General features: G+C 47.4%; 8 protein-coding genes across 8 annotated transcripts; 3 read left to right on the plus strand and 5 right to left on the minus strand.

Moving 5' to 3' along the window:
- Positions 1 to 42: 42 nt before the first annotated feature.
- GLAREA_12930 (uncharacterized protein) lies at positions 43 to 615 on the minus strand (the record flags this gene model as incomplete). Its single annotated transcript, XM_008084693.1, has 1 exon — positions 43 to 615. The coding sequence occupies one exon, from the start codon at positions 613 to 615 to the stop codon at positions 43 to 45; it is 573 nt and encodes a 190-aa protein (XP_008082884.1).
- A 2,196-nt stretch (positions 616 to 2,811) lies between these two features.
- GLAREA_12931 (FtsH protease) lies at positions 2,812 to 5,520 on the minus strand (the record flags this gene model as incomplete). The annotated part of the gene is made up of 2 exons (XM_008084694.1): positions 2,812 to 3,578; positions 3,627 to 5,520. 2 exons carry the CDS (start codon positions 5,518 to 5,520, stop codon positions 2,812 to 2,814), a joined length of 2,661 nt encoding a protein of 886 aa, XP_008082885.1.
- An 810-nt stretch (positions 5,521 to 6,330) lies between these two features.
- On the minus strand, positions 6,331 to 9,248 carry GLAREA_12932 (Zn2/Cys6 DNA-binding protein; the record flags this gene model as incomplete). Its single annotated transcript, XM_008084695.1, has 6 exons — positions 6,331 to 7,042; positions 7,092 to 8,328; positions 8,379 to 8,717; positions 8,784 to 8,848; positions 8,898 to 9,025; positions 9,075 to 9,248. 6 exons carry the CDS (start codon positions 9,246 to 9,248, stop codon positions 6,331 to 6,333), a joined length of 2,655 nt encoding a protein of 884 aa, XP_008082886.1.
- A 2,333-nt stretch (positions 9,249 to 11,581) lies between these two features.
- Positions 11,582 to 13,467, minus strand: GLAREA_12933 (uncharacterized protein; the record flags this gene model as incomplete). Its single annotated transcript, XM_008084696.1, has 2 exons — positions 11,582 to 12,606; positions 12,660 to 13,467. 2 exons carry the CDS (start codon positions 13,465 to 13,467, stop codon positions 11,582 to 11,584), a joined length of 1,833 nt encoding a protein of 610 aa, XP_008082887.1.
- A 1,664-nt stretch (positions 13,468 to 15,131) lies between these two features.
- Positions 15,132 to 17,664, plus strand: GLAREA_12934 (alpha/beta-Hydrolase; the record flags this gene model as incomplete). The annotated part of the gene is made up of 2 exons (XM_008084697.1): positions 15,132 to 15,745; positions 15,798 to 17,664. The coding sequence occupies 2 exons, from the start codon at positions 15,132 to 15,134 to the stop codon at positions 17,662 to 17,664; spliced, it is 2,481 nt and encodes an 826-aa protein (XP_008082888.1).
- A 716-nt stretch (positions 17,665 to 18,380) lies between these two features.
- GLAREA_12935 (uncharacterized protein) lies at positions 18,381 to 20,602 on the plus strand (the record flags this gene model as incomplete). The annotated part of the gene is made up of 6 exons (XM_008084698.1): positions 18,381 to 18,706; positions 18,755 to 18,787; positions 18,835 to 18,972; positions 19,018 to 19,083; positions 19,133 to 19,620; positions 19,683 to 20,602. 6 exons carry the CDS (start codon positions 18,381 to 18,383, stop codon positions 20,600 to 20,602), a joined length of 1,971 nt encoding a protein of 656 aa, XP_008082889.1.
- Positions 20,603 to 20,913: 311 nt separating this feature from the next.
- GLAREA_12936 (FAD-binding protein) lies at positions 20,914 to 22,650 on the minus strand (the record flags this gene model as incomplete). The annotated part of the gene is made up of 1 exon (XM_008084699.1): positions 20,914 to 22,650. One exon carries the CDS (start codon positions 22,648 to 22,650, stop codon positions 20,914 to 20,916), a length of 1,737 nt encoding a protein of 578 aa, XP_008082890.1.
- Positions 22,651 to 22,951: 301 nt separating this feature from the next.
- On the plus strand, positions 22,952 to 24,139 carry GLAREA_12937 (Metallo-dependent hydrolase; the record flags this gene model as incomplete). Its single annotated transcript, XM_008084700.1, has 2 exons — positions 22,952 to 23,455; positions 23,501 to 24,139. The coding sequence occupies 2 exons, from the start codon at positions 22,952 to 22,954 to the stop codon at positions 24,137 to 24,139; spliced, it is 1,143 nt and encodes a 380-aa protein (XP_008082891.1).
- Positions 24,140 to 24,691: the final 552 nt, after the last annotated feature.

Raw genomic sequence — 24,691 nt, forward strand, 5'->3', positions numbered from 1 at the left:
AAATGCTATGCTCCTAAAGATTTCCAAGTGAATGCAATCGGGTCAAAGCAACAGAGCAAAGCCCAATAAACACAAAACTCCCACACCCACAAACGAAACTCCTCCTGCATGCGAAGCCTTAGAAGTGCTCGTAGCCAAACCGGCGGAGGTACTACTGGCCGTAACTGAAGTTGTCTTCGGAGCCGATGTAATAGTAGCGCTTCCAATTCGACCAGTACTGAAAGTACCAGTAGCAGTAACACCGCTCGCATCGTTAACCGTCGCCGTACTCTGGTTGAAACTAACCGTGACTCCCGTCGGCGGCAATGTCATTAGCGCATTGTCTTTCAGATCCCCAAAACAGCCGACAGCGAGCCCGCCTTCCTCCTTAAAGTTGATCTCGCGGATACAATCAGGGACGGTTTGGAAGCCGATTACTTGGGAGATGTGACATTCGTGGTAGCAGGCGTCGCTCCTGCGCTCGTAGGTGCCGCCGTTGGAGGTGCAGCAGTTGTTGAAGAGGGTGAGGACTGTGGCGTTGGAGAGGACGGAGGGGGAGCCGCTGAGGAGACAGATGTTGTTGTAGGAGGAGGTGGTTTGGTTGAGAGTGTTTGCTGGGGGGCAGTTGGTTGACATCGTGGGTTTAGGGACGTGGAGAGATCGATGTGGATTGTTTGGGGTTGGATGTATTTACTTGGAATCGAATGGAGTTGAAGATATCAACTCGTAAAACATGCCACTTAGAGCCATAGTGAATAGAAAACCTGCCCTACCCACAAAAGACAACACCTGACACAAAATAAGGTTATGCCTCAAGGGCCCCCAATTCACCACCTCCCCTGCCCCCTCATAACTTTTGTTCCTCATCGAAGACACAAGGCTGAATCCTTTACACTCGCTTAATTCCTCCGTGTTGCTTATTGTAAGCATTCATGCAAGGTACCGTTCCGCATTTAGAAACCTGACTTTCGGAAATTTGTGTTGGGGGCGGGAGGTTGTGTAACTTCCGGGTAAAGTTGATGAACCTCTCACTTTCGAATGGAGATCTGTGATTGAATGTTCTTAGTTTCGCAATCACTACTGCAGAGATGTCTTTGCAAGAGCTGAAGAGCAAACATTAAGTAAAAATATCATCATCTTCTTGAAAATAAACGTTATATCTCGTCTCCCCCATATTAGCACTCATAAGAATCAAACCCACTTCTGTTTGAGTTATATGATCGCATTCTATCTCGGGAAAGTAAATATCCCAAAATATATACGCCTCATATCATCGACAGTTGAATTAGGATCTGTAGCTACGCGAGACAACAATTACCGTCCACATCATACCAGCTGAATGTCTCGCATCGAAGTGATCGGCACAGAATATATGAGGTGCATATGCAACCCGATCCCTCGGGCTGTAAAGGATTGAAATCCGAACGTGACGAAAGCGTTGAAGGGATAGCATGTCATTGATGTTCAGGTTACAAACTAAGAACTCTAGCTGTGACGCTTTCGATAACATGAAAGTTTGATACGGTGGGCGTTGGATGGAGGGTTGCATTCTAGTTGATGGTAAATTGAAATCGGAGAACCTCCGATATAAGGTTTTACTTCTCAAGCAACGACAACCGAGGTTCTGGATGTGGAAATACTCATTAAGCAATAGGGATGAGTTCCAACTTCATCTGCTATCAGAACTCTTCCTAAGAGTCGTCGGTTACCCGTATACCCTTTCTTATTGCCACAGATTGCATCTTCAATCTCAAGCAAGACTCTAAGAGAATGAAATTAAGATCAAAAAGGTTTATGGACCTTAAATCCCATGCACTGCTGTAAACAACACACAACCCTCCACCCAATATCCAAAATCTAAAACCCCCTTACAAAGCTTTTTTCAAACTCTCCATTCGGCATAATCCTTTCACCCCTCCAACCTCGCCTGTCTCTCAAACACAACTTTCCACCCCCTATCCCATCTCACCCCCAAAACCTCACACCCAAAACTCAACCACCCTCACACATCCAGCCTCTTCATTTAAGAACTCCCCACCATCTCCCTAAACTCCAGCAAAAAGCTAATCCCATGTAACCTCCCTTCTCTATAAACTTCACACCCTCGATCTTCATTTCACACCTCAATAACCACAGAATGAATCCTCGTACCGGTTTAACACCCCAAACCGGAAACTGTAAGCGAAAGGTGATGAGATGGTAAGGTCTAGTTGGCTGATGAGTCAGAATCCAGATATTCGAAGGAAGACGTAGGAGTTGATGTGAGAAGATATATCTAAAGTCTAAACTACAAACTTTTATTTCGTTTTGATTCTTGGAAGATCAACTCTCGCCTTATACTCACTCACATACTTACACCCTTCCCAGTATTCTCTCCTTCTCACCCTCCCACTTCCCCCTCTCATACAATGTCATCTTTAGCCTCACCCTCACAACCTCACTATCCCCAGAAGAGCAAAATCATAAAGTGGAATTTCATATCATTTTATCTTCCTCTAACCCATAACTAGCTCCTTTAAACACCTCATCTGCCCTCATCTCTCACCTCTCACCTCCCACTTTACCTCCTCTGCCCTCACCTCACCCACCCCTCACCCCTACACACACACACCTAACAACTTCTCACAATCATTCCCGTTCCATCTTCCAGCTTCTTTCTCTTAAAAAAAAAACGCCACACAAATGCGAACATAAAAAAAATATGATGCCAAGTCAATTGTACAAGTTGAGTCATCCTCTACCCTTCCCCAACACACTTCAGAGCGTCACGCCTCCCCACACCCGGGCTTAGATTCATGCCTCACACCTAAAATACAAATCCAGTTCCACTCCCTACATAACAGCCGTATCCCCCTCCGGCATCTCCGTCGGCGGCGGCGGCGGCGCGCTCTTTCCACCCGGGATGGGACCACCACCGAAATACTTGATGAAATCCTTATTCTCATCAAATTCTCTCGGTCCCAGAAGTCTGACCATATCGTCGCGTCCAATAACCTCCTTGGTTAACAACTCCTCAGCTACCAGACCGACCTCTTTCTTCTTCGACTCGAGCAAGTTCCGACATTTCGTGTACGCGTCGTCGACAATACGACGGACTTCGCTATCGATGGTCTGGGCTGTGGCTTCGGCGAATGGTTTGTGGAGCTTGTTCTCGTCGTCTTCGAAGTGGAGTGGGCCGAGTTTCTTGGACATGCCCCATTTGGTGACCATGGCGGTGGCCATGCGAGTGACTTTGTTGAAATCGTCCGAGGCACCAGAGGTGACGGTTTCGAAGTGGAGTTCTTCAGAGACACGACCACCGAGGGTCATGGCCATGCGGTCCATAAGTTGGTTGACGTTCATAAGATAAGTGTCGCCGGCTGGGAGATATTGAGCGTAACCAAGTGCACCTTGGCCACGAGGAATGATGGAGACCTTGAGGAGAGGATCGGCATGTTTGAAGTACCAACCGCAAATAGCGTGACCGGCTTCGTGGTAGGCGACAGTTTTCTTTTCTTCGGGTGAGAGGACAAGAGATCTCTTTTCCAATCCTCCGATAACACGCTCAATGGCTTGTTCGAAGTGGATCATAGCAACGGATTTGGCGCTTGTTCGGGCGGCTGTATAGTATTAGTAAGTGAGATTTCATTCACAAAGGGAAGACATACCGATCAAAGCTGCCTCATTACAGCAGTTCGCAATATCCGCACCAGAAAATCCAGGGGTAAGAGCAGAAAGTCTTCCGGTCAAATATTCCAAGTCCTCATTCGTGACAATCTTCTTCAAATGTACCATAAAGATTTGTTTTCGGCCATCCATCGTAGGTCGATCAATGGCAATATGTCTGTCAAATCGTCCAGGTCGCATGAGAGCCTTGTCGAGAACGTCTGGTCTATTCGTACCAGCGAGAACGACAACTTGCTCTTGAGTATTGAAACCATCCATCTCAGTCAATATCTGATTAAGAGTAGCTTCTCGCTCATCATTTCCACCACCTAATGACCCAGACTTACCACGAGATTTTCCAATAGCGTCGATCTCATCGATGAAGATAATACAAGGAGTGTTCTTTCTCGCCATAGCGAATAGATCTCTAACACGTGAAGCACCCACACCAACGAACATCTCCACGAACTCGGAACCACTCACACTGAAGAAAGGTACTGCAGACTCTCCAGCGGTAGCCTTTGCGAGAAGAGTTTTACCAGTACCAGGAGGACCAGAAAGAATAGCTCCACGAGGAATTTTTGCTCCAAGTCGTTCAAACTGTTCTGGAGTCTTCAAGAAAGAAACAAACTCCATAATCTCCATCTTCGCCTCGTCCATACCGGCAACATCCTTGAATTTGACCTTGACATCCGTCTCGTGGTTGAACTGCTTAGCACGGCTCTTTCCCATTCCAAAGACTCCGCTAGCACCTCCACCACCACCTGATGCCCTCCTGGAGAAGAAAAAGATAGCACCAATAAAGAGCAGCGTAGGACCAAAACTCAAGATCAAAGCCCAAGCATCCGTGTCCGTAGCATAGCTCACAGGTATCCGTTCTGAACTTGGTATCTGCAGCTCAGACTGCGCCTCGTCAATGCGTCGCTCGAAGGCCTCAACCGATCCTATCGAAAAGTAATAGTGGAAGTTTGGATTCGCCGCCGGAGATTCAGGATACATAGCCTGCGTAGCTTCGCGATGTAAATCGACGCGTACACGATCGCGATTGATAACGGTCAATTTCTCAACCAATCCTTTGTCGAAAAACGTGCTTCTAAACTCCTGGTATGTAATATCCCTCGACTGATCCCCAGGCATAACGAGCTTGAACAGCAGATACGACGCAAAAGCCGCGACAAGGAAGTTGCCTCCATCCAGTTGCAAAAATCCAGGCGTTGGGCCACTACCACCTTTACCCTTATTGCCTCCAGGCGGCGGAGATCCAGCACCACCCCCTGATTTCCTCTCATTACTGGTAAAATCGGGAAATTTGTCGCTCTTCTCTTCCTCCCAAACCTTCTTTTGAGTCGAATAGACCGCTTTAGTCGTCAACCTAGCTAATGTTGCCGCATCACCCAAGGTCATTGGCTTTCCACTGGTTCGAACTTTATCGACTAGCTCTCTTAACTCCTGTGGAATCCCATGCTTCTTCATCATCTCAAGGCTCTTCTCCAAATGCGCAACCTGCTGTGGTGGCATCCCCTGCTTCCACGTCTTCAACATACTCTCCATCGCCTCCAAATCCTGGGGATTCATATATGTATAGCCATCTTGTAAAGGTTGCTCTTCCTCCTTGCCTTCTCCTTTCTCTTCTGGAGTGGGAGACAATGGCGTCTTCCCTTCGTATAGATTCTCCGTTCCCGGCGCGGATTTGCCTTCTACCTTCTTCTCATTCTCATCCTTCTTCTCCCTTATCCGTGGCGTACTCGAAAAATTCCTCGTCTGCCATGGCGCGTTTGCTCGTCCGGAAGCCGCGAGTCTGCAAGCTGCAAAGCCAGGTCGGACGGTTGAACGACAGACACTTCCCCTCGCAATTCCAGCAAGAGAGCTACTCGACAGTCGCAGTATCGAGCTCATGCTTGGCTAGAGTCGCAGTAAAAGAGGTTCAATTAACAAAAGAGAGCCACCGCGCGTTAGATACTGTGCTCTTTTGTTATGTCATTGGAAGGTGGTGGCGGGAGATAGAATCATATGTCGCCGGGGTTAATTGCACGTATGGTTCCGAAGGCAACTTTTGCGTCGTGCTGGTCATGATTAGCAAAGCTATCACGTGAGTACCGAGGTCGTGGGACCTAGACTTTAGTTACCGTGCCCGTGCTAACCAGATGGATATCGATTTAATACAAGTCTATTATTATAAGGCTGATTAGTATTCTAAGGCTCACCTAGCTGTGGTTTAGAAATTAGTCGTCATTTGATCCCACCATCAAGTCGGGACTCGGGAAGTCTTTCGTCCTGCCCGTCTATAGCTAAATTTTCCAAACCTCATACTCTATACCTAAAATGCAAGACTCACCACTCACAACACCAAGACCCAGACATAATTCATAGCTAGAAAGAGGTATCCCTGAATTCAAGCACACATAGAAGATTACGTTTGTATACATAAAAACGCTCCCTGGACACCCTCATATAAACCCTCAAATACACAAACAACATATTTTTAATCGCTCAACTCAAACTCGATTCAAACGAATCCAAATCCACCCATACGCTTCAAACAACAAACTTTAAACAAATCCATCAAGTCGTAACCCCACTCATCTCATAACCCCGCTCATCTTAGAATTAAACCCCGGCGCAATCCAATCTAACCCATCCCAAACTCCAGAAATGCTCTTGCTTATTACTAACAGACACAAAGCTTTCACCGAAATTCTGGAAGAACTACATCGGTTGATGTTGAAGATGTTGATTATTAACATTCTGCATCGTCGGATCTCCTATGAGCCCATTCTCAAACGTCGAATACGATTGACCCGTCATATCAGCCCACTCCCAATCAAGTCCCATCGGCATTTGCCAGAGATCTTGAGGGACAAATGGTTGCTGGAAGTTGCTCATGTTGAGAGGAGAGCCCATTTGTCCATTCGGTGGTGCATATACCATATCTTGGAACGCTGAAATACCAGGAGGTAGATTTGAAAAATCATGTGCAAACTCGGTTTCAGGATTCCAAGTCGGTGCTGGGGAACCCTGGTTATTCATCGGACTGCCTCCATAACCGTTCTGCATGTTGCCCCCATTCATTTGCGGTGAGAACATTCCAGCCATGTTCGGCATCATTCCGTTTGGCATTGGTGGTGGAGGAGCGTGCTTCGTCTTGATATCCTGATTGGCATCACTCTTACGTTTCCTTCTCGAAGAATTTTCCTTTTCTGCCTTGTCTAAAACGACCTTGGCAACTCTCTCAAACTCGGAGCAGACTCCCAACATTCGTTTCACACCACCATGTTCTGCTTCTTTAGTCAATAATGACAAGAAACTGACGACCATGCTCATTAATCGGACGTCAGCGCGGGCTCGTGGATCCTGTGGGTTCTGTAAAATATTTCCAAATAATGTCACAAGCGCCGAAACGGGGAAGTACAATATGAGCCTAAAATGATTAGCGATGTTCGATTCAGTGATCACCAATAACGGCTTACCAAACACACTGAAAGTCTCCCTGTGGTACGTATTTGATCAAATGAATTGAAGCTCGAGCAGCAGAAACACAAAGAGCGGCGGAAGAGAAGACACGAGGATTCAGTGCCCTTGCGTTCAGTCCAGAAATAGCATAATTCGACAATCGACTCGTCCAATACCCGTGATGAATCGACATTCGATGAATGGTCGTCAAGCAATTGTAATAGGTGAAATGTAAGACTACGACGTGAAGTATTAATGGCGTATGCGATGCCTTGATTTCATGTTCTGGCCGGAAATCGATTGGTATGCTATCTTTCCACTCCTCCAATTGACGATCTAGTTCCCCAATTGTATTCAATAGTTCTCCATCGGTCTGTTTCGAAGCCTTGGTCGAGTAGAGCTGTTTGTAAACCTTGCTTTCAATGGTTGCAAACTCACACATCAGGCGGAACAGATTAACCTTGCCCTTTCCATCAGCCAAAGGAATGTTGCCAATACCATCATCAGGATCCGCTCCAGGTAATTCCACATTCATATCGTCATCGTCTTGCGCTGGAGGTCGACCAGATCTCAAGCAAATATCCTTGTCCAACATATATCCAATCCAGAAAACTCGCTTTCGCTGTTCGATTTCGACCGGGTTGAGATTAAATCCAGAGCCTCTCTTGTGAAGACCAATACTGTGTGAGAGACGAATAGCAGCCGCGACGAGAAAGAATGATGGTTGTGGATTTGGTGTTCCCTGAAGGTAGAGAGCCATTCCTAGCAGCGCTTGTACACTCAGGAGATCGGTATTGCGCATTGTTAGCTCCGTGAAAACGGCCAAAGCATTCTTCATATATCCCCAAGCTTTCTCGTCCTCCTCGGCTGGGACTAAATTACTCATAACACGTAGTCTGTGGGCGATGGCCAACACCACGTTGAGACTTGCCCACCATCCAGATCCATCATAAGGATCTTCCGAGTACTGTCGTTCAACCAAGTGCATGAAGGTTGGCTGGTGGAATAGCGGAAACATGCAATTGAAGTTCTCAAAGAAGTCCTTCATGAGAGAGACACACTCATTTTTTGGTGGTAGTTGCCTGTAGACCCGACGCTCGAAAAGGTGATCGAAGACTTCAGGTTTCCAGTACATAGACTTTTGATCGTCGACTGAAGATGATGAAATCATTTCTTGAAAACAAGAGTCACCAGTCTTCTCGTTCACCCATTGAATACCCTTTGGAGAGAAGATGGAAAATCCAGAAGAAGATCCTAAGCAAGTCAGTTTACTTACACACCAGAAGACGTACTAATTCACTTACCGATGTATCTCGTCTCACCGCAATTATTAGTAACCAAGGAGCACATCATGTCAGACAGCTCCTCCACACCTTCCTGCTTCTCCCCTTCTTCTTCCTCCTCGGCCTTAGCAGACACATGAGAGTGACGCTTATCACCATTACGGTTCGGTGGTTCCGGCGAAGCAAGAGTGCTTCTTGGAGTTACCGTATTACTATGGTCGAGGCCAGGCGAGCTTTGCGACGGCGAGTTTGGTCCCGACGTAGGAGCCTGCGACGCCCTCATGGCCTGTTGAGTCTCTGCAAGACGTTTCTCTAATGTTCCCAAGTCCGTGCGACCATTGTCATCTTCTTTCAAAAGCCCTGGCCAGAATTTAGTATTCTCGTCGATGCTTAGAAATCACCAAAACTTGGTGTTTCAGAACGAACCTGACAATTTGAGCAAACTCTCCATTCGCCCCAAACGATTTTCAAGTCCTTCAATATATTTCGCACTGTATGGTGATTAGCAACTGGCCGTGTTATTCTCGTAGTTGAACACACCCTTTCGGTGGATTCCTCTTCTTCTCCACTTGTGTAAATACACATTCCGTCTTATAGTTGATGCAATGGGTACAAGCTGGCATTTTACCATCGCACTTGATTTTCTTCTTCCTACACATATCACAAGCCTAATCCAAGTCAGCGACTGTTGCGACCCTGTTCCGAAGCGTGATTCACCCTTGCGATTCTCCTCCTCTTTGCCTCATTGCTCTCGTCCAGCAGCGTCCCGTCTCCAAATATTGCCTGTGAGATATCGCCGATATTCGGTGGCATCGGCAATCCATCGTTCCCATAAGCGCCAAAGATCTGAGGCGGAGGGTTCATGAGAGGTGGTGCGGACATCTGAGGCATTTGGTAGCCATTGGAATCGTGGTGCAGCGAGTCCATCTTCGTCGATGGCTGCCGCGACTCACTGGAACCAAGCGGGTGGTATCGAAGCCGGAAACCTGCTAATCGGAATGGTGACGGGTAGGACGTTATCTGCGATGCACTATGTAGTGTGAGGGATTACTTGTGAATGGTGGGACGCCGAGATGGGAATATTTTGTGGTGTAGTTGTCGATAGTTGGCTCATGGAAGAGGATTTGAAAGCAGTCGAGGTACCTGTCTCCAAGCTACCCAGCGTCTCGTCCCCCTCCTACGTGGATTCGCACTGGCGTTCGCTTTTCTACCAGGGGTGTATTCGGTGCGGTGCGTCGTTTTCGGGTTACCCTTGGCCTCTTTGGTCCCTTGTTCGAGGAGTCTGTCTGCGTGTCGGCGCAAACTAGGTTTGGATTCGCCCGCGCAGACTGGAGAGGGGGAGCTATGAAAGCTGAATGGCCAGGAACGTCAGGGTGGTCTGGATGGTGAGCATAGAAACCTTAGGGCTTTGTTTTAGGGGTATCAAGACTATTGTTCTGCCTGATCTCGGCGCGCTGAGTTAGAGTTGTACAACAATCAATCTGTCTTTGTTGGTTGTATGATTATGCCTCGTGGCACAAGTTGGTGTTGCTGTTGGTCGATACAGCTCTCGTGGGAAGGGAGACTTTTCAGGTACGAATACTATCCATCATGATGAGCCATGATGCATCCAGAACTCGAGCGGAGCTTTCGGGGTTAATGCACACGTATACGGGGTATAAGCGCTGGCAAGAAATCAAAACTCCAAGATAATAAAATTACAGGAACATTCACAGTTTAGCAAATTCCCATCACAGTCCTGAAGCGCCGTGAGAAAACACCCCTCAATATCATCTTCCCCTCTCCAACACAGTAAGAATCTTATCTTGGCCAACAGCTTCTCATACACCACCAAGCCTAGAACATCACCGGTATCTCCACAACACCGACCCTCCGAAAACCCGACCGCCGACTCCGGGTCAATTTTGCCCTACAAGAGTCGTCTTGATGTCCTAATCTGGAGTGTAATCCACCCGACGAATACAGCTTTGTATCACACAATAATACAATAGCGTCGGCCGCTCCTACATATAATACAAGGTGCTGCGCCTCATACGACTTCTTTGTGACGACTTGTAGCGAAAGGAGACTATACGAATACGGGTATGTGTTTGTAGGCTCGTGTCTTGGTATACTTTAATATTAATATAAAACCTCTTTATTGATATAGAAGAATAGTATCTTACCAACCTACTCAAGGAAAAATTGCCAAGTATGAAAGCCCTCTTAAACAAATTCCAACGTCAACATTACAAGTTTACAACCTCCACCACCAAACAAACCCCTCCACTCCTCAATCTCACCAAAATATTTCATCACCATCCCACAACCTCACCGTCTTCCAAACTCGCCTCGCCATACCCTTAACACCGAAATCACGACCACACCATCTCGCTGACAATTCTTGCACCAATAATTTACAACTCACACACCAATTTTCCATTTCGGATATCTCGTACCTCGCCCTTCGTTTCACATTCGTTTGAGGGGAACCCCTCCAGTGCCTCGGACGCACGCACCATCACATCACAAACAACCCCCCCATCCGAAAATGCCTGAGCGGTACCTGACCGGCACTCAAAAGCCCCGTCCTTACGGAGCATACTATCGTTCAGGATTGGATAGAGCGTATGTAGTTTCTGACAAACGAGAGAAAGGTCTAGAGGCACCGACTACCTCTAAAAAGGTAGGTATTAGGTCCTCAAATCACCATGATAATCTTTCATTCAGCAGTGATTGAGGAACAAGGGAATCCATCTCATGGGAAGCATTATATTTAAGCCTAAACACATCGATCTGATGGGTATTATACAACGTGACAAAAGAAGTAGCGCCCGAGAACAGGTATGAATGGGACACCATGCTCCATCAAGGTACCAAAAGATCCAAAGGATGAGAGAGAATTCCCAAATACATTCCCCTCCGATCCTCCCCGGTTCTGCCTATCCAGAAAAAGGGAAGACCTCGCTCAAAAGCGTCACCACCACAATAACATCAGTCCTTCTGACCCGGACCATTACATCAGCACTCCTGGTAAATACATCAGGAAATGAAAAAACGCCCGTCAAATGCAAAAAAGATGCAAAATGACACCTAGGCAATGAGCCCAACAAAGTGCACGCTGCACAAATGCCCAGAAATATGTTCAATATTTACAAAGAACTGAAAGCAGATTCGTGATAACCATATCGGAACGGACTGAGCTGAAGCACAGACGGTCCTGAGACAATAAAAGCTTCTTTCAGTTAAACCTCCTCCGTAAACCTTGAAGCATGAGATCCATCTTGGGATGGATGCGAACGGCCGACACTATCGGGAAGATCATGTCGTCGAGGGGGTTGAAGTGGAGGTGGGGGCGTGGCCAGAGATCTAAAAGGACCTTGCTCTGTAACAGGCGTCCTGGCCGGACTTGGTCGCATGACGGGAACTCCACTATCACGTTCTGAAGGTACTGCAGCTGTATTGGATGCCAGAGGGCTGCTAGGACCATGTGAAGGCCCTCCACCTCCGTAAAAGCCAGTCGAATCGCGATAAAATGATGATCCGCTGAGAGTGTTCGCATCGGGAGCTCCACCACCATAGCCATCACCACCGGATTGTAGTACGGAAGGTAGTTTCCTCCCAGAAACTCGATAGAATCCTCGCTCGCTCGGCGCAGTGGACACAGTTCGTTCGCTTCGTTGGGATGATCGTTTGGTAAATCCAGCTGCAAGACTGGCTAGAGCAACTGGTACGGCGAACGTCGTCGAACGTCGTTGTGTCATGCCACCTGTAGGCGCAGCTGGGGGTAGTTCTCTGGCGGCTGCTTCTGCTCCACCATCGTTCCCATTACCGAGTGATAGCATGTTCTTTCGTTTCCTCCATTTGGCAAGAAGTAGCAATAAAATTAGTAGAAAAGCAACCCCTGCTACGCTCCCAACCACACTCCCTACCACCACAGAAGTCGAAGGTGTTGAAGATCCACCACCGGCACCGGCAGCTCCCGTACTTGAAGGTGATGCACCCGATGGTGCCACGCCCGTCGCACCTCCTACTGCTCCTCCACCATCTCCTCCCACTGCACCCGTAGGTGATGAAGTTGTTGAACTGAAAGTGACCTCTGCTGTGGACGAAGAGGTTGAAGAAAGATTTGAAGAAGAAGTCGAGGTCCCGGACGAAGAAGAAGAATCCGAGGTTAGGTATGTAAGCGAAGATCTAGAAGATGAAGAAGAAGAGGTGGTCGTATTTGAAAATGACAAGGATGAGCTACTTGAACTCAGAATTAAAGGCGCTGGGAATATATTAGTATGCAAGTGAATGTGATGATTCGTAGTGGCGACTTACTTGAAGCACTCAAGGTGGCATTAGAAGAAATAGATATAGACGGAAAGTCGGTCGTGGCTGGTATTGAAGGAGTGGACGTCAAGGACGGTAAAGTGCTTGAGCTCGGTAGTAAAGACTGTGACGAAGAATCTGGCTGCGCAGATGAGGCTGGTGATACTGGTGAAGCGGTCGATGAAGGAGCGGCCGATGATGCAGTATCTCCAATGCTCTCAGTAGTGGGACTAGCTGCTGTCGTGTTAGGCAATGTGAAGCCTTCGGGGGTATTCGTCAAGATTTTCTGGGTCGAAAAGACATTCCCCTCGGAGTCGACATCGAACTGCTGGACATAGGAGAGGGTTTGGATAACGGTGGTGACTGCCTGGACCTGCTCGACGGTGGTTTCTTGACGAGGCTTCAGCTTGTGTACGTGGACGTGATGGTGATGGCGGGTGTTGGGTTCTCTGCGATAGAGGATCTCTTTCTCGGCCGCGTAAGAGAGTGATTGCGGTTCGAGATCGTTCATGACTTCTTTCGCTGCTGCTGTATCTACAGCGCGGATGCGCGAATGGACTCCACGAATTGACGATGTGGCCCACGTCGATTCATCGGGAGGACGACCGTAGGATTTCGGTGTCGTTTGGAGGGTGAGGGCGAGGAGAGGTAGGAGAGGTGTGGTGTTGAGCAGTGGAAGGTTTCTTTCACCCTCATCCGAAGTGAGAAGGAACGACACGAGTGTGCACCGAGAGTGGAGTGGGCCGTGCCTGTCTCTCCTTCTCTCAGGAACGGGATCCACACTGAAAGGTCGAATTTCGCTTGTGTGAATGGCCATACTGTGATGGGCCTAGCGGTCTTTCTTGACGGAGCATCAAGAGACGGATTGGCCAATGGAAAATGACACGAGCTCGTGACATGGAGTGAGCCCTGCAAGTCTTGACAGGGCATCTCCACCACACCACCTTAGTCAGATTTTGGCTTCAACGTAGATACCTAGGTAGGTATTTTCATTTCGCCGCGATCAAACCAAAGTGGTTTGCGTTTAGTTTCTTCGACTGTAACAATGGTGAGTCGCGAGGCATCAAAGAGTGCATACTTTTATGAGGCTCGTGAGGCAACGAGGGGGCAATGTCAAACTGACTCTTGTGGAAACAACAGATTCGCACATTGTACTTTCGTGTACGGCAGCTTGACTTTGTTGATGGTGGCTTCTATTGATTTCGATTTTCCTTTTGCCAGTCCGACGTTGCAGCAGAAGAGAGCGGCGCTCGATATCAGAATCTCTACGAGGACACATCAGACGACATTTCTCCGACGGACTTTTGCGTTGAAGAGGAATCTAAGTCTGCTCATTACAGTGTTGGGCAGATATATACCTCAAATCATGACTTCAATTGGAACATCAACAAGCAAATTGATGTGCCAATCAATATCGAGAACCCATCGAAAGTCCAGTAGGTGTCCAAACCAGAAATACTCTGCTGCCGCTTCGTCTCACAGACCTTGCTGGACGGTGCCATCCCAGGAGACACAGGAGAGTCAGAGACGGGAACCACGCCAAAAATATCTGAAGCTTGCACTTGCATCGCATCGTGCCGCGCGTGAGACCAAAATCTGAAATCTGGACCCGGAACCCTAACCAAAATAAAGTGTTTCACGCCGCTTCCTCTTCCTCTTCCTCTTCCTCTTCCTCTTCCTCAGATTCTCTCGATACATGGCACTACTGTACCGCAACGGATCCGCTAAAATGTAGCTCGAACGTCCGCCATCGCGCTACCGTTGAAGCTTGCTGGTCGCATTTTGAAATGGAAGATTCCCATGCTTGAGATGACGCTGTGGATGGTTGGTTACAAATAGAGACTGGATTACGACGATCATCCATTTATACTTTTACTGTACAGTGCAATCAAAAGTCGGACCTTTTCCACCACTTGTGAGTCTTGGATAGGGGAAGCTCTGTTGTTCATACCAATATGAATCGTCACTTCTGAGCGCTGAAGAGACTATTGTGAAAACAAAACGTCTCAATTTCTCAAAGCAAAACACATATGTATCATTCGTATGATGATTGGAAGCAAGAAGCAAGTAATTTCCAGGTTGGTCTAGACATGCCCACGTTTATTTTCTCCGATGGCGGATTCAGTTCTTGATTGACCAAGTCTCAGAAAGATAAAGCTATGACCATCATCATCGTATTTCCTTTCCAATCCAATCACTCGTCTCAATCAATCCTTCACATAAACATCCTCAACATGTCTAACTCATGTGATTCCATCAACATGGCTGATGACGAGCATTCACGACCCCTGAAGCGTCCTCGGCTGTGATACGAGTTACGAGCATTTCTTTATCGCCAACTCCGCAGTCTAGATTGACCCCGCCACAACCTGTTTGTAGCAATCCAGTTTTCTGATCTGCCAACAATGTTCATATTGTCACAACAAACAGTACCAACGAAACTTGTCAGCCCTAGCTGCTGGTCAAGAGCAAACGAAAGCCATGGCGACTCAGGGCCAACTGGATGAGAAAGCGCCAGTGCGAGCGCCCAATCAATCGTCGATTGCCTCGGCCGCAACTCCTTCACAATTAGCAGAAAAGTCAAGGACTTACAGAATCCCTCCGGACGAATTCGCAACATCGGCGCAATTGGAAGAGAAACGTCGGAACGAATTTGTGTCTTCATCACAACAACCACATCTCTCGAGTGCGGCAACCTCAGGGCAGTTGGCAGAGAAGGCACGAAATGCAAATGCTGCTCCATCATTACCTCCCCGAACAATCTCGAACCAACCTCTTCCGCCACCTCCTTACACTGCAGATGATCAAAAGAGGAGCGAGCTGATAGCAGAGCAATGGCGGTCCAACGATCCAAGATCATCCTCAACACATTCCTTGGTACCTATCGAGGCTGATAGAGATGGCCGGCGCACGCTTCTTCTCGTATTCATACATGGATTCATGGGGAATGAAACAAGTTTTCAGAGCTTTCCGGCGCATTTGCACAATTTTCTTACCATCACACTTTCCGAAACACATATCGTACATACCAAAATTTATCCCAGGTACAGGTCAAAAAAGAATATCAATTTTGCCAGAGATGATTTCTCAAACTGGTAGGGCATATGAATCTGGATCTTTTGAAATTTAGAAACTAATAATACTTAGGTTGGAACCTCACGAGGGACGGAATGTAGAAGTAATTCTACTTGGTCACAGTATGGGAGGTTTACTAGGAGCTGAAGTGGTGTTACAAAAGCCAAACCCACCGGTTGGTGGAAAACCACTGCGACACCGAATTCTAGGCTCAATCAATTTTGATACCCCATTCCTAGGCATGCATCCTGGGGTCGTTGGTGCGGGACTGAGCAGCATATTTCGGCCTTCCAAAGACCCAAATACTGGCAATTCGACCAGTGGAGTAGCTAGCCCACCAATGAGTAGTCAGTCTTCTGTCTACTCTCAAGGCTTCGCACCATCGCTAGCCAGCACTGATACGACCTCACAATTAAGCTTAGTGCAAAGTATCACCTCCCCAACAGCCAATCCGCCGCCGAAAGATCCATTCTTCAATCCACCTTTTGTCAACGATGTTCGGCTCCCTGAGCGAACCGGTCTTTCCAATATCCTACACTTCATCAACAAACACTCAGATGGCATCACATCAGCTACAAAGGACTTGCTCATGTCACATTATGAATTCGGGAGCACTATGGCGGATTACGCTGGACTAAAGAATCGTTACAAGGGGGTACGCGCTCTAGAAGATGTGGACGATTTGGCCAGGGCTCCTGGTCAATCTATTCCTTCTCAGAATAGGCGGGTTAGATTTGTCAACTATTACACTGCAAGCACTGGCAGGCCGAAGCCGCCAAAGACCCCACCTACCCCTTCTACACAATCAAGCGACGAGGAAGAAATTCCTGACATTAGACACAGTATGGATGGTCTGAATCTGCACCCAATCGGTGGTCGATCTTCAAGTCAAACCCCCTCCATCTCAGTAGACGATCATTCGGATGGAGTCGTGACACCTCGCGTCCTAGAAGACGCTGCCGAGAAGAATTCCCTGAAAGAGCAAATTGAGAATTTGGGGACGAGCTCCGGAGTTCAAGATGACTTTGACGAACCACCAGCGATGCGACACATAGAATCAATCCCGATGGATGACTCTGATGATGACTTGTATGATGCGGAACCATCGAAACCAAAGGTCCATTCAGCCCCAGAGGACTCTTCGGAGCCTGTTGATGATGCCGACCCTGCTGAACCTACTGACCAAGTCGAGCCTACAGTAGAATTGAAACCCACCAAATCTGAGCCACCACTACCGCCACTTCCTGAAGTTCCTACCGAGCCAACCCCTGTTGATCTGAGTCTTTATACGGATAAAGATTCTCGAAAGATTGCTGAAAAGGAATTCAAGAGGGTCACCAAAGTCTACCAGCAGGCAGTAAAAGATAGAGAAAGTGCCATAAAGGATAGAAAGAAGCTTGTCGAGAAGCGGGAGAAGAAAGCCCAGCAGGAGCGCGAAAAAGCAGTTAAAGCAGAAGAGAAACAGCGTTTGAAAGATGAGAAAGAAAAAGAGAAGAACTTATCAGGAGAGGAGAAAAGGTTAGCAGAAGAGGCAAAACGAATGGCAGCAGAAGAGAAGAGAATGGCAGATGAAGCAAAACGGCTCGCAGGTGGTAGTCCAAGCAGTAGCCCAAAGCCAAAATCTAAAGCCAGTGCTAAGAAAAGCTCTAAAGGTAAGGAAAAAGAACGACAACCATCCGTTACACCATCTGTGGATGACGACAAGCCCAAACGAGACAAGAAATTCTGTATGCTTCCTCCAAAGATCAATGGGGAGATTGATAAATGCTGGATCCGTATCTACATGGAAGGTGTTGATGAAGTTGGAGCACATTGTGGACTATTCTTCCCGGGTCCTCAATACCAGAGTCTGGTTGGTGATGTAGGTGCAAGGATCGGGAAGTGGGTGGAGGATGATGCGACTAGGAGAGCCATTATCGCTGCGGAGATGGATGATTGACTTATGATACCAGGATAGTTGTTCGTTGTTCATTTTCGAGCGATTTTCATAGATGTAATTGGTAATATCGTAATTATCTTATTTTATTTTTCGGAGCACATATATGAATGTCTCGCTGCGTTATGGACTGGAAAGGTATAGTTTAAGAGTCGTTGGGTTGATATTAAGATCTATTCTCACTTATTAGATCTAAATATTCACTTCAACACTTTGATCTTAATATCCCTTCTTGGCATCAACGTTTGAATTTCAGAGAACAGCTGCCGGTGTACCTAGAGCCCAACCTAAACCATCTTCTGCCTTGATCAAATTTAGAAATCTGCTGTGCTTATTTAAAAGCTCTTATTTATTGGCCCAACTCGGATTGGGCTCGATGGATTCTCGCTGCCCCACTAAACGCCACTTACCCAACGGTCAAGCTACCCCACAATTTCATGCCCGAGGGAACAAGCTCTAAAATATATCGACGACCTCATTCCGCTTTGTTGGTTGTAATGTCTCAAGCGCAGCTAAAAAGATTGTTTCGCAAATCTACAGACATAATTTGACATACTGGAAACGATTGTACACATTTCTTACTGCAGAAGTCTTTTCGTTTATTCCAATTCTATAGAGATCTAATTTGATGCCGTGTAAGTACATCCCAGAGGAAGTACACAAACAAAAAGCTAATTATCACAGTAACACCAGACTTATAGCCCAACCTCGCGCACAAAATGACCTCCCAACCCTCCTCCTCAAACACGTATACGCTCCCCACAACGCTGCACCCTCAATCACCATCTCGCAGCTGGAAACACCGTCTCAACATCCTCAAACCCTCCGCCTCTAATGACGTACCAACCCAAAGCGGCAGTCCTCTAACCCGCGGTCCTACAAACGGAAGCGCGAAAAGTAAATATGTGCCTCAGTGGTGGAAAGTCCGGCTGTTTCGTGGTATGATCAATGACTTAAGGAGGAGAGCCCCGTTTTATTGGAGCGATTGGACGGATGCGTGGGATTATAGGGTTGTGCCTGCGACGGTTTATATGTATTTCGCCAAGTCAGTTTCCCTGTTGATTAGAATGTGATAGTGTGCTGATTTGAGAAGCATTTTGCCTGCCTTGGCGTTTTCGTTGGATATGTAAGTGCTTTTCTGAGGTGATGTGGGGAGAGCTGATGGATTACTAGGTTCACGAAAACTAATATGAGTTATGGTGTTAATGAGGTGTTGTTGGCTTCGGTACTTGGATCTGTCGTTTTTGCCCTATTTTCTGCTCAGCCGCTTGTTATTGTTGGTGTTACGGGTCCGATTACGGTCTTTAACTAGTAAGTTTGATGATCAGATGTTAGGATAGAGATTGACGTTGATAGCACTGTTTACGATATTATGGTGCCTACAGGGACGAACTACTTTGCTTTTATGGCATTGGTCGGACTGTAAGTCTCATCTGAAATTAAGATGAACTTCTGCTGACACTATCCGTAGCTGGTCACTTGCTATGCATTGGGTGCTTGCCATCACAAATTCTTGCAACGCACTTAAATATGTCACGAGATTCTCGTGCGATATCTTTGGATTCTACGTTGCTTTTATATACCTACAAAAAGGTATCCAGGTACTGACCCGCCAAGGCTCAAATGAAGGATTCTACCTCTCCATCATGGTATCTCTTCTCGTCCTAGTCGTCGGCTATATGTGTGGAGTGATCGGATCAAGTCCCCTATTTCAACATTACGTACGAGTTTTCATCAAAGATTATGGCACACCACTTACCGTCATCTTCTTTACTGGGTTCGTCCATATCGGCAAAATGGCAGATATAAGCCTTGAAACACTGCCAACGAGCAAAGCGTTCTTTCCTACCAGTGATAGAGGGTGGTTCGTCCATTTCTGGGATATCAGAGTTTCGGACGTCTTCATCGCCATACCCTTCGCGATTCTTCTGACGATTCTCTTTTACTTCGATCATAATGGTACCTGACCTCTTCACTCATCCTTTTTCTCTCGCTAAAAATACTAGTATCCTCCCTAATAGCGCAAGGGACCGAATTTCCACTCCGCAAGCCTGCCGGCTTCCACTGGGATCTCTTCCTCCTCGGTCTCACCACAGGAGTTGCCGGTCTTTTAGGTATCCCAGCCCCGAATGGACTTATCCCTCAAGCACCATTCCACACCGACTCTCTGTGTGTCTCAAAGGTCGTGAGCGATCCAGATGAAGAGGGCGCGAACAAGGGTCATGTAGTCACTAAAGTCGACCATGTTGTGGAGCAAAGAGTTTCAAATCTCGCGCAAGGTCTATTAACATTAGGAACAATGACCGGACCACTTCTAGTAGTAATCCATCTCATCCCACAAGGCGTTCTCGCAGGTCTCTTCTTCGTCATGGGCGTCCAAGCCCTCGAAGGTAACGGCATAACCCTCAAAATCCTCTTCCTATGCAAAGACTCTACACTCACACCAGCTTCCGAACCACTCAAACGAATCCAACGCCGCAAAGCCATCTGGGTCTTTGTCGCTATCCAACTCATCGGCTTCGGCGCTACGTTCGCTATCACGCAAACGATCGCCGCTGTCGGGTTCCCGGTCATTATTCTGTTGCTGGTGCCGGTGCGCACGTTTTTGTTGCCGAGGTGGTTTCGGGATGAGGAGTTGAGGGTGCTGGATGCGCCCACTGCGAGTCCGTTTACGATGGTTAGTGTGGGCGGGAATTATGGGGAGAGTGATAGTGCGGAAGAGAGTGCGGGAGGCGAAACAGAGGGGGGTGTGGTTGTTGGGAAGGAGGATGGGGATGTGGGGAGGGCGGAAAGGGGGGAGGTCAGTGAGGGTTCTAGTAGTGGTGGGAGACGGGTTAAGAGGAGGGAAAGTTGGAGAGGTGAGAGGGGTGGGGAGAGTATTGAGATGGAGGCGAGGACGGGGATGAATCGTCGGAGTGCGAGTCGCCAGTCGAAAGATTAGGGGTCTCCTCGTTATTGATGATTTGGAGTTGAAGACATGAAACATCTTCGTGAGTTGCTGGAGCTAATCGCAAATAAGTTTATATAAGAAGCTTAACTTACACAATCGTAATCGTCCTTCATGCCAACTTCATCTGTTGGAAATAGGAGGTAGCAATCATGCGAACCTTACAATTTGAAAAATGGTTTATTTACATTATTTTACAATTCTATTTACAACACATCTATACATCTATACCTATACATCTACACATTTACGGATTTACACATTTATTAATGTACACACAAGCACTCACGACCTACACAGCACACTCACCTCCCATACTTCTTCCACTCACTCGCCCTAGCAGCAACATAACTCTTACTCTGAATCGCCTTCCAAATCCCATAAAACCCACTCCAAGGCCACCTCGTCCTCCACGACTTCTCCTCTACCTCTTTCCCAACATCCACCCTGACCTTCTCATACACACTCGTCAACCCCTCAGCCTTATACTTCTTTCGCAGCGCCTCATACCACCCCTTATCAAACATGCCCCAGAATTCTTTTTCATCGTAATAAGTATGCGCGTAAAACCACTTCATCCCGCCAAGCTCTTTTAACTTTTGTTCCAAATCGCGGTTCTTGGCGATGAATTCAGAGGGGTTATCTGGTCCATCGCCCCAGAGTCCTATATTCAGCATTTGCGGTAAACTTCCATCAGGCGCCTTATAATGAGGATGCATAGTCGGCGCTGGATTTTGTTTCAGCGGACACAACCACAGCGGCCAAATCCCGAACTCGGCATCCGTGTACTCGACAAATTCCTCAGCTGTAGTGTAAGGAAGAGCGAGATCTTGGACGATATACCGTTTTGACTGTCCGCTAGCGTGGAGAGCCGTGTACATCATCCTCGTATGCAGGAAATCATCTAGGAACCAGCGTGTGAAGCGGTTGAATGGGAACTTGAAGTATTTGAATGCGGATGCGCCGACCCAGAAACCGCCACGGTCGTAGCGGAAGAGGTATTCGGGGAGGGGAATGAGCTCGGTGACGGGGCCAGATGAGAGGTGCGTTTGGACGTGAAGATAGAACCACGGATCCCAGGGTTTGCTGAATGTTTGGATGGGGAGGGATGAGATGTGCGTGTCTGTTAGGCGGCCGGTGATGATAGCGCCGCTGGTTGGGGAGTACATTATTCCGTCTATGTAATCGAGGGATGGGTCGGTTGTTGCGGATTGGAGTTTTTGAATCGCTTCTTTCATGCTGGTTACGGGATGGTATGTCGTTTCTACGTATTTCTTTGCGTCTTGGAGTTGAAGTTCTACCAGAGTTGTGACTCCGAATGTTCCTACTGCCCCTGCTGCTCCATTGAATAGATCTGGTTTCTCGGTTGGTGAAATCGTCGTTACTTCTCCGTCGGCCAATACCATCTCCACGGAATTGATCGTTCGGTCGAAGAAGCCGTGTTTGAAGCTACTGCTTTCACCGGATGTTCCAGAATAGCCTCCTCCTACTGTAATTCCTGGAAATTCCATTACAACCGGGGGGACGAGGCCATGTTTCAATGTAGCTTCGACTAGTCTGTCCATGGGGACGTTGGGCTCGACGAGACATGTTTTCTTTTTGACGTCGACGTTTAGAACGTTCGAAAGTGTGCTGGTGTCCACCAAATTCCGTTTGATGCCTGGGCGTGTGCTGTTTGTCGAGCCGTGGAAGATTCGGAACTTTTCGCCTCGTTTGAAGTACCCGCGCACAGTTTTCGAGATTTGCTTGACCGTAGCTTTGTGTTGTTCAGTTGAGTTTCGAACAGCTGATGAGCTGGAGAAACTCCGAATCGAGATATCGGTTGGGCGGTTTAAGTTCTGTGTAGAACTTGTTGCTGTGAAGAAAGCTTGCCAACTTTGCGGACCGGAAATCGAGGATCTCGAAAGAACTGGAGGGAATTGCGCTCGTAAACATGTCGAGGCGCATCTTTGAGGGGTATTATGGCGGAAAGTGCTTGAGTGTGATCCATATTGAACACATATTTGCCTTTTGGCAGCAATTGCTGTCCAGGAAGGCTTCATGAATGATCGCACGCAGGTTGGTCGTGGTCGTGGATGAGGTTGACCAAAATTTTACGCGACGGCCTGCGGGAACATCGCGCGGTCACGATTTCGAACCTTCAACTCTACATCTTTTCACAGTCCACCCACATGGTCATCCCAACACTCGCCATGCCCACTATTGGCGAGCCTAGCTTGAGAATCATCTAAAGGGCTTCTACATAATGGTCACATTCGAAACAACCTCATTATGATGGGCATTTCTTGGATTTGATTGAAACAGTGTTCCCATTCAAGCTTTCTTCTATTTGCTCGAATCAATATGAATACTGCTTTGTCTACGCCCGAACAGCGTCTAGAATGGCGAAATCGTCATGTTCTCTCAAATGACAAGTTTGTTCAGGGTCTTCCAAAGATTGAGCTTCACGTCCATATTGAAGGAACCATGACCCCAGAACTCCGATGGTACCTATCTCAACGGCATGGCATCCCTCTTAGAGCGGGCTCAGATCAAATTCCACTTTTTTCGGAAGAGGAAGTCAGACAAGCTTACAAGAACATTCGGGGTCGTATTGGAGCAGCTTCGGCAGAGGGACGAAAGTGCTTTACTTTCTTTGAGATTTACTATGGAGGATTTGATCTGTTGCAATGCGAGGAAGATTTCTTTCTTCTTGCCGTTTGCTATTTCGAACGTGCTGCAGATATGAATGTTAGGTACTGTGAGCCTTTTTTTGATCCTCAAGGTCACACGAGACGAGGTATCCCATTTGAGGTCATCATGAAAGGGTTCAAAAGAGCTTCGGAGCTGGCCGAGAGGAAACTGAACGTAAGTACTTTCCGTAACAGCACGAGGCCATGCTCATGTAATTAGGTCAAATCCAAGTGGATAATGTGTATCCTGCGAGATTCCCCAGTGGAAGACGCAATGCCAACTTATGAAGCAATGCTGCCATATCGGGACGTGATTGTGGGAATCGGACTCGATTCAGACGAGCTTGACCGTCCACCTTCATTATTTCATGAGGTTTTCAAGAGAGCTCGTGACGATGGATTCAAGATAACCAGTCACTGCGATTTTAATCAGAAGAATACCCATGAGCACATCCGTCAAGTCGTCGAGGAACTTAGCGGTAATGGAGCAGACCGGATTGATCATGGTATGAACGCGGCAGACAGGCCCGAATTGATGGAGACCATCAGAGAAAAAGACATTGGTCTAACACTATCGCCTTGCGGTTATGTTCGGCACTCCTCTGAAGAGGAAGTATTTTCTCGGATACGCAAGCTGTTTGATGCTGGTATCAAAATCACAATTGCTAGTGATGATCCAGCATATATGGAAGACAATTGGGTTTTACACGCCCTTTATCTGGTTAAGGAGAAGTGCAATTTCTCAAATTCGGAACTCGTACAGCTTCAGAAGAACGCGGTATCGATATGTTGGGCTGATGAAGATTTCAAAGACTCGTTTTCCACCGAGCTTTCAAAATTTGAGGCATCCTTCTCATGATCGAGCACCTATCAAGTGGACACCTCGCAAATAAGCTGATATGAGCATACGATTCTTTGGCAAGTATTCTGGCGCTTAAAAAGCATTGTCCTCGCACAGTGAAAGCGGAACATTGTAAGTACTATCACGAATTAACAGTTACCGACAATTTGACTCCACCTTTTCGTGGATTACTACTACCTGACCGCTGATACCTCAACTGTGCCTCTTCCACGAAGTGGTTCGACGATGCATCAATTTAGCCTATCAGTGTTGCCTATCGCTGTTATCAACCTGCAGCTGATGATCTACGCCGGGCAACTCCGCTCAAGAATGGGATCATCCCCTGGTTCGGGGGCAGAATGCGATAAAAGAGCACGCGAAGGGCAACCATAATTGCTGAGTTTCAGTGAGCTAGTGTCGCGCGCCACTTGCGCCAAACACTGGCAAGAGCTTCCGTGTCTCTCAAGCTTTAAGCCACTTCGAAGCTTGATTATAGGCCGCGTCGGGCTCTTGAGAGCAACCCACTTTTGTACTAGGTGTAACGTCGGACTGTGCTTTCTTATCTATTCG

Source organism: Glarea lozoyensis (genome assembly GCF_000409485.1).
Source record: "Glarea lozoyensis ATCC 20868 chromosome Unknown GLAREA21, whole genome shotgun sequence".
NCBI classification, from domain to species: Eukaryota; Fungi; Ascomycota; class Leotiomycetes; order Helotiales; family Helotiaceae; genus Glarea; species Glarea lozoyensis.